The sequence below is a fragment of the Coffea arabica genome, chromosome 10e (genome assembly GCF_036785885.1).
Source record: "Coffea arabica cultivar ET-39 chromosome 10e, Coffea Arabica ET-39 HiFi, whole genome shotgun sequence".
Taxonomy (NCBI): domain Eukaryota; kingdom Viridiplantae; phylum Streptophyta; class Magnoliopsida; order Gentianales; family Rubiaceae; genus Coffea; species Coffea arabica.
The window spans coordinates 7,926,813-7,935,359 of record NC_092328.1 but is presented as its reverse complement, the minus strand read 5'-3'; the positions used below and the strand labels follow the sequence as shown (position 1 = coordinate 7,935,359).

Sequence of the window (8,547 nt, the reverse complement as noted above, 5' to 3'; positions counted from 1 at the left end):
CCTTTCTGGGAATCAGATTTTGTTTGGTCTTTGCAAATGGATTTTAATTTTGCACCAAAATTCATGCACTTTTTTCCCAGCAAATTTACGGGGTTGATGAACAATTTGTACCAATTGTTTGATTCCAGTCTTGCGTCAAAACCTTGATAGGGGAAGTAAATGGCAGCGGGTTCAAATATACAAAAACAAGTTGGGCCAAGAACAACAATATAAAGCTCACCCAAACTCGATGAATCAGCTGATTTTTTTTTTTTTTCAAAAAGGATTTGTTGTAATGATTGTTTCTGTATTTGCCGCATGTTTTGAGATATATTCTACCATTAGTGTAGACCTTATGAAATGAAATAATTATTTTTGTAAAAAAAAATAAATCTAAAATTCAGCTGAAAGAAAATGACCCCTGAACCTCTAAGCTGAGTTAGTTTTCTAAATCAACTAAAAGAAATTTTTAAGTACGCTATAGCTTTGACAGTATGTAACTTTACTTGCCTTCAATCTCTCCGTCTAAATATGATTCTGAACATGTAAAATCTACTGTTTTCAAGCTCTGCTTGGGATCAGCCCAAAGCCGAAGCTAGGATAGCATAATTAGCAGAGCTCATCGAAGAATTCATTGGTAGAATGACGATTTGATTGTGTTTCACTGGCTTCAGTTATTGTTATTTGATAGTAAACAAGTACATATGGAACATTACATTAAAGATTGCTAAGCATTAGATTTAGGATTCAATGCAACTTGACTCAAATCAGCGGACGCAACATACATGTTTTGTGCGTTCAGAATATTTCTAATGCAGGCTCTATATTTAATGGCTTGAGCATTTTCATTTTGCTTCCTCTCTAACAGAGCTTTGTGAAAAAGAAGGCCCTTCAACTCCTTTCCGCCTAAGATCATAGCTAAGGTCCAGAAGGAAGCGACTGTGTCCTTTCATGAAGTGCTTCTTTCGGAGTTAAAATTCCTTTTGTCCATCAACTTCTTTCAGTCAAGAGAAAGGAATTAGGTTATTCTTTCTTGTTTCAAGGAAGAGGGCAAGTTACATGCTTGGGTTAAGGCAGCTGTTGAGAACGAGATCTTTGTTTCCCCATTTGTCAACATTCCCTTCTTGACTAGTCTTTTTCTCCTTTCTCCCATTCGGGTTGGGATTTGGTAAGGAATAGCAGGTATCACCCAAACCAAGCGCACACGGTGCAGATCAAAAGTTAGGTCAGAAATCATAAGCTCAAGAAAGAAAGTCTAAAACTATGCAATCGACCTCACCGGTTCAAACATCAATGTTGTCAAACGGAGAGCTGCCCAACGAAACAATGATGTTTTAAACTGATAGCTTATCCACAATACACATCAATAATTACACTCTCATACACTAACATTGTCTTCAAATGCTTGTTTTAACAACACCAACTCCTATGAACAACCGCAATTACACTACACTAACTGTTAGTTTTCTCACAGAGCACCTCATTCAAGAATTTGAGCATCATCACAACAGTGGTGATGGTGCACCCATTCAACGGGGTCGTCATTATGAAGGTACAAATAAATCTAATGCTACATAACAGAATACAAGAGGAACGAATTTACAGGGAACTCGATGCACCCACGAGTGGAACGAGTGAAACTACTCACCAAAGTTGGTGGGGATATCTACTTCTGTCTCGGATGTACTTGTAAAATCAAGAAGACCTTCCTGTGGTGGAGAGTTTCCAAATAAGAAAATCGTCGACTGCACAAAATCCAAAGAGCTGTAGAAAGTCACATGCATTACCTGCTCGTTAAGGTCGCCAGAAGAGGCTGGAATGCCCACAGGCACATGATTTGTAAGATCTTCACCAGATCCACCAAGATGCTGCAGAAGGGGAAGGCATGACCATTTTAGGCCACAGACAAAACCAAGATGAAAGGTTCATGAGTTCACAAAGATATAATGTTCACAAATGAGGTGATTTGGTGAATTATTTGACTGAAAAAAATACCACTTTAAAAATACGCACAAAAAATAATACGAGCTAATGATTGGACCGCTTAAATCAGAATGCTTCAAAAGCAACATATTCATGCAGAAATAATGGGATTGCCAATTTTAACCAAATTTGACACTTTCGAGAAAATCAAGACTGTAATTCATCCATGAGACTTCAACTGCTCAGAGCATTGACAGATTGCAACGTCATGTTAAACATGAGGGCATACCCCTTCATCTGGATTGGCAGAATACTTGTCAGTTCCATCTGTTAAAGCCTTTGAAGGAGTTGCCTGCATATAGTGCAAATATCATCAGGACTACTATAACTATACTAATCAAACGCCTCCTTAACAAGTCACACATGACATACATGTTCATACTGGTTGCCAGAAGAATTTTCACCTTTAAGGACTAAAGGCTTGATGTCACAAGGGGTCCCCTGTACACACAATGAATATTGTGATGCAATTATAAAATGACATTTGGTCACTGGAATGGCTTATAATGTATATGATGGATATCTGGTGATGATTCAAAGAAAGGTAGCAAGTTTTAGTAACAAATGTCAAACTAAGTGACTAAGTGGCCATTGAAAAAAAAAACAGTCAGCTGTGAAGATGGAACTAAAAAAATTCAGTCAGCTGTGAGGATGGAACTCAGTTGCCATGCACCAAATAAATTTTTAGCCATGCTAGTCAAAGCAATACCAGTTCCACAGGGTGTAAAGAACTAGTCCTCCCTCCCTTGCTCAGATCTCTTAGTGTTCCCTGCTCAACCAAGGATATAACATGAATGGCATAAACTACGGAAAAAAAAAATCAAAACATTACAAATTCCGAAATTAAGATGATGATTTTTTTTTTAATAGAACAGAAAGCAACAACCAGGAATCATAGGGAAACTAAGTAAACTAAACATACAAGCAATCAACTTCAGAAAAAAAAAAGGTGATAGAAACTACAATAGCTTGTAATGGCTTGAGAGAGAAAGAGTGATAACAAGTAAATATTAAGCAAAAAACTCGATGAGAAAATTTTTTGTTAGCTTCCCTGATACCTAAATATCTCTGCACAGAGACGAAAGAAGTAAAACACGAGAAACAACCTTGTTAGCAAATTCAAACATCTATTTATCTGTTGCAACCAGACATTGAAAATTTACCATGCACCTCTCTACAAATTAAACAACTCCTTGAAGTTTAGGACTTCCAGATGTCTATCTGTCTCTCTTAAGCCAAGGTCTCTAAAAAATGGAAGCAGGAAAAGGAGAAATCACTTCTCACAACTAACAGGATAAGGAATTAATATACTGCTTTTGTACCCATGGCTTCAAATTTGTGCTCACCCTTAAACAAATAAAAATAGAAAACGCTAGTAGTTCCCTCTCAATGATTTCTCACTTAATTAGATTCAAAGAGATCTACCTAGTGTATGACATATAAAAAGCACAATTTCCTTAAAAAAGCCAACTTCATCACAAATAAAACCAAGCAAAAATAACCAAATAGCCAAAATCGGGATTTGATTGACTAAGCCATCTTTTACATGATACATTACTTTTTGTGTCATTTACATCCATCTTGAAGTTTGAAAACAATGTCTAAGCTAAAGAGTGAATAACTTCAGCACATAGAAGAAGAAAAGAATGAACAAATCAAGTTGTTCAGCTGCCTAACAAAGAGGCACACAGGATAAAAAGTAACTGCAAGAAACTGGAATGTTACAGGAAATCTCAATTTCCCCAAAAAACATATTTAAGAACATGTGACCTTGAAATTAAACCAGTAAAATCTTTATGAAGATGTTATGCACCTTGTTTGCCCACATAAGCCCACATGCATTGCATAGAGTTCTTGGTCCTGTGGGACCACGGCGCATTGCAGGAGTAGAATTCTCACCAACACCACAATGGTGACATCTGCGAAGACTGTAAATTTTGCAAAAAAGTAGAAGGAAAACTAACTTTCGCATACTGTTTTAAGAGGGAAGAAAAACCAAAACTCGCAATGGCTGGAGCAACAAATTCAAATAGAAGAGGTAACTCACACAGTTTCTGGATGAGATTTATCATCTCCTTGAAGGTTATTCTTTGATGAAACCCAATTAGAAGAACCAGAACCATCTTTCACTGATGCAAACTGACCGTTCTTGCGGTGCATTCTGGTAGAGGACAATACACAATAAAGTTATATCATGGTAAAAGTCAGGATCATAGATATCTCTCTGCTGGAGCAAATATTACCATGGAAATGTGGAAGAAAAGTGCAATTGGCAATTTTGAATGATTTTAGGGGTTAATTTTGTAATACTTTAGTTCAGGTTGATCTTTATTCTAACAGAAACTGTCCTGGTACCCCAATCACTAGAGCTTTTGGCTGAATTGTGAGACAACTCCTCCTTTAGGTTGTTTTCCTTAAATAGTGCTGACCTAGTTAAAATGGATGCCCTGGTTCTGTTCATTGCCCGTTGTTTTAAGCAAGAAGCCCTTAATAAATCTGCAAACTCCTTTCTAAGCAGAGAAGCGTAAGAGGGAAGCAGGCAGCAGAAAGAAATCTACAAGTTTGCAGAGTCTTCAGTCTTTCAAAAATTAAAATGTCAGAATCTTGAATTGCAGGAGTGTCACATAAACCGCCAAAAAAGATTAAAGACCATCAATACTCTATACTTAAAGCAAATTAATGTATAATACAAGGATGAACATATATCAGGGTAACAGATAGAAGTTAAGAGATGAAATAAGCTTCTATGAGCAAAATACGCAAATAACCACATAATTATACACCTTTGAGCGACTTCTTTGCGAATGCTGTAGCGAATTTTCTTGTCAAAGCATCTCTCCTTCCGTTTCTCACGGAATCTAACCAAAGAAGCTATTCTTTTTGAGACATTGGACCGCTTCAGTGTATCATCCACACCCTAAAAGAGTTATTCAGAGCAGTGCATGAAACAACAATCTAATAACTATTAGGAATTGCTTTGATGCTGTCAACTGAAGAAATACCTTTCTATTTGAATCAAAGATGACATCATTAGCAGGAACAGAAGTAGGTACATCACGTCCACCTAAAAGCAAGAGAACTGCTTGCACCTGCTTGTGAGGCATGTAGCAACAAATTACTCTCTGATGACAATATTATCCCATAAAGATGAATATTCGCAGTGCTCCAAGTTGCTTACACAGAAAGTAGCTGCTTTCACTGCAGAATGCCTGCCTACTCTCTATTTTAATCACTGTTTTAAGTCAAAACTTGGATTCCAAAAATCTTGGACTATAACATACCATATCATTCCCTCATTGAAGATTCTTGGACATACATGACGCTACAAGCCAATAGCCAACAGACAAATATAAATAAAAAAGTTAAAACAAAAAAGAATAAAAACCAAAAATCCTCACAATGACTCTACACCAATGCCCATTTCTTTTGTTACTTCTGTAAGTTAACTTAAAATCAAAGACTAGCAGGGAGCTTGTTTAAAAATCAGGTCATGCCAATGAAGGCCACAACAAATATCAAGGTAAAAGGCTCAAAAGAACTGGGGAAAATTCATAAAGATGCTTTACCCTTTGGGAGGATTAAGAACTTGGATTTACTAAGTGAGGAGTCATAAACGGAGCAAAAGTCATAAAATGATTAGCATCATAACACATATTCCTTAGAAAGGGAAAAAGACTAAAAACACACATAAAAGTCCGGAACAGAAGCTGAGAAAATAGTAACACATTCTTTCCGAAAGAACACAAGTTTTCCCACTTTATCAAAAGATAAAAGCAGAAAACATCGTTAATGAAGATATGATCACGAACATCATATTCAAAGACATTAATAATAAATACTCATTCCTCTGAAAATTAGAGTTTTCCTACTGCTTAGCAGTTTCTTCTTAGAGATCAAAATATTTCTAAAGAAATAAACGATGTTGACGAGGAAAGCATGCGCATGGACTATTTAAAAACACGCACAAACGCACACAGTGTAGGTATCTCACCAAATAAAGAAACACGCCAATAAAAGTTCACCACCATCAACTTTCCATTAACAGCAATACACGGACAACACCAAAAACACATATTCATACCAAAAAAAAAAAAAAAATTAAGATCAACCTTATCATGTAAATTACTGATTACCATTTACTACCAAAAAAGAAAAAAAAAAGTTACCTTTTGAGGAGTGACAGCTGGGAAAACATAGACTTCACCTTCAAAAGCAAGAGTGAGCTCACTCGTCCTCGTCGCCACCACCTGACCACCACCTCCTGCGCGGTGGCTGTGGTGCTGCTGCTTGTGGCGGTGATTATGATTACCTACAGAGTTCAAATGAACCTCGTTGACGTCACCCATGACGTCATCTCCTCCTCCGTCCTCGTCCTCGTCCTCGTCCTCGTCCTCGTCTTCCTCTTCCTCCTCCTCCTCCTCGTCGTCGTCCACTCGGTCGTCGCCGCCGTCATCGTAGTGACGCGCCTTCATTGCCTTAGGAATCCCCGCCATAACTAAAAAATTCCTAATCAATTAATCATTATTTCACCATTAAATCGAACCCAAAAAAAAAAAAAAAAGAAAGAAGAGGCTCTTCATGATCATCACCTTTCGTTGGCGTTTTATTTATCTTTCCATTTTCTCCATGATTTCTCTCTCACACAGACACGCACTGGTATACGTACGTATACATATACGAAAAGATTAAATGTATTCCGTACAGTAGAATATATTTATTAAGAAGACCATAAAAAGGTAAAAATTTGCAGGATATGCCCCGGGGTCTGTTTCATTGAATTGAAGACACTTTGATTTGGTAAAATCGTTGGCTTAATTTTATAAGAAAATCATTATGCATGGAGGAGGAATGATACGGAGCGACGCGGATGCATTGCTTATGGTGCTCCCGAGAGAGTTTGTGCGGTTGATTCTTGGGTTGTGTAGCGGGACCCAGCGATAGCTTGGGAGAACGGATAATGTGGCATTGTATGTATGAAGAAGACGAGCGTTTTGGATTAGATTTGGTAGTGGTCATTATTTTATATGCAAAAAATAGCAAAAAATATATATATATATACATATATACATAAAAGGAAGGGACAAGTGGTTCGTGGAAGAATTGTTGAGGAATACTTTAATTGGTGGGTGGGTCCGGATATGAAAATCCATTTGGGGGATGAGTTTGTTTGGATTACTATTTTGTTAAATTTTGTAAAAAAAAAAATGCATAATAATGATTTGATGTACATAAAATACAAAAATAATTAAAAAATATGTGCAAAAAAAATATAAATTTGCTAATATAGTCCCTCATATTTTTGAAAATAAACTTTTTTATTCATAATATTTAAAATCAGCCAAAATAATCCCTCTGAAGATAAAAAATGCACGCCCCTCTCATGTGGCTATAATTTTAAGAGTTAAAATGAAAATAACACTTTATCTGTGACTTAAAAGGTTAAAAAAAATGAACCTTACCATTTCTTCCTTCCTTTCTCACATTTTTCTCTTCTCTCTCCGCAGTTTTTGTCCAAAGCCAACCAAAATGAAATGTATTTAAACTTACTCCATGTTTTGGATGGGCATAGAATCTTCATCTCACATTTGTAAGTTTTCAAGAAGTTACAAATAATGGGTTATTTGTCACAATGACGTCAATCATTATTTTTTCTCATTGTACTCTTCCATGAGTGAGTTTCTTAAATTTCTTTTCTTGCTCTTCTTCTATTACTTGTGAGTAGCTGTGTGGAATTTTCCTCTTCAATGGGGGGTTTGATGACTTAGAAGTAGGGTTTTAGTGGCTAAAAATGAGTAGATAGGGAGCAAGAAAGGGCGGTGCCTCTTTTTTTTTTTTTTTAGTAGGAAGCAAAGTGTGTTGCCCTTTTAGCCATTGAAATTATAGATATGTGAGAGAAGCGTGCACTTTTTGATCAGAAAAATAAGAAAAAAAAAATCAATTTTAGGATCAAACAGGCGAACATTTTTATATCTAAGGACCTATTTTGGTTGATTTCAAATGTTTAAGGGCCAAAAAAGTTTTTATCGAATATGTGAGAGAACAAATTGGCAAATCTTTCGATTTTCTTGAGAAAAAATGGCAATCCAAATAAGACCTAAGCATTACGATATTTTATATTTTTTTTCCCTAAGAAATGGCATAACTGCTAATAATTACTAGAACAGTGCAAGGAACAGAGGTCACTCAAAATTTCCCGCAGTAATTGGATACCAAGTGCTGGGCTCCTACATCTGGAATACCAACGGCAAACAGGTCATCGGAATAATAAGAAAGAGAGCACCAGAATAGCAAAAGAAGCCAAAGCAAAAGATAAATAAGGCAAGTTGCCATATAAATTCATAACAAAGATGATAATTGCATGTGAAAGCCGAAAGCTACTGGATAAGTTAGAGATTTACAATTTGTATTCTCGTCTATAAACTAGGCAATTTGTGCAGCAGCAGAAGTATTGAAGTAAAACATGATCCTGTTTAACCACAATAAGTTCAGCAGCAGTGCATTAAGTGCATCAAACTTTGAAAATTATATCTAGTAATTGACCTGCAAGTGCAGCGCCAACATGCTTCACTTAAAAGTATATCTCTC

The 8,547-nt window shown here is 36.4% G+C and overlaps 1 protein-coding gene across 7 annotated transcripts; it reads right to left on the bottom strand.

The window, feature by feature from the left end:
• Nucleotides 1-1,291: 1,291 nt before the first annotated feature.
• On the bottom strand, nucleotides 1,292-6,696 carry LOC113714709 (GATA transcription factor 19). 7 transcript variants are annotated; one of them, XR_003453775.2, is made up of 11 exons: nucleotides 6,552-6,690; nucleotides 6,129-6,468; nucleotides 4,965-5,051; nucleotides 4,746-4,879; nucleotides 4,010-4,123; nucleotides 3,776-3,890; nucleotides 2,672-2,731; nucleotides 2,367-2,403; nucleotides 2,192-2,254; nucleotides 1,767-1,847; nucleotides 1,292-1,688 (listed from the first exon to the last, which is right to left on the bottom strand). XR_003453775.2 is itself a non-coding variant. In XM_027238726.2 (11 exons), the coding sequence occupies exons 2-11, from the start codon at nucleotides 6,453-6,455 to the stop codon at nucleotides 1,620-1,622; spliced, it is 1,119 nt and encodes a 372-aa protein (XP_027094527.2). In that variant the 5' UTR covers nucleotides 6,456-6,457; nucleotides 6,552-6,696; the 3' UTR covers nucleotides 1,292-1,619. The 7 variants fall into 7 exon arrangements, 5 of the variants coding, with proteins under 5 accessions (XP_027094527.2, XP_027094529.2, XP_027094530.2 ...); XM_027238726.2 differs by having other exon boundaries at nucleotides 2,335-2,403; nucleotides 6,129-6,457; nucleotides 6,552-6,696; XM_027238728.2 differs by having other exon boundaries at nucleotides 2,335-2,403.
• Between the last annotated feature and the right edge of the window lie 1,851 nt (nucleotides 6,697-8,547).

Excerpts from the sequence above, each read along its gene's own strand:
- LOC113714709 (XM_027238726.2), bottom strand. The coding sequence starts at position 6,455 with ATGGCGGGGATTCCTAAGGCAATGAAGGCGCGTCACTACGATGACGGC. Across the intron at positions 2,255-2,334 it reads CTGGCAACCAGTATGAACAT|GCAACTCCTTCAAAGGCTTT; the intron begins GTATGTCATGTG and ends CACTATATGCAG. Across the intron at positions 1,848-2,191 it reads CTGCCAATCCAGATGAAGGG|CATCTTGGTGGATCTGGTGA; the intron begins GTATGCCCTCAT and ends CCCCTTCTGCAG.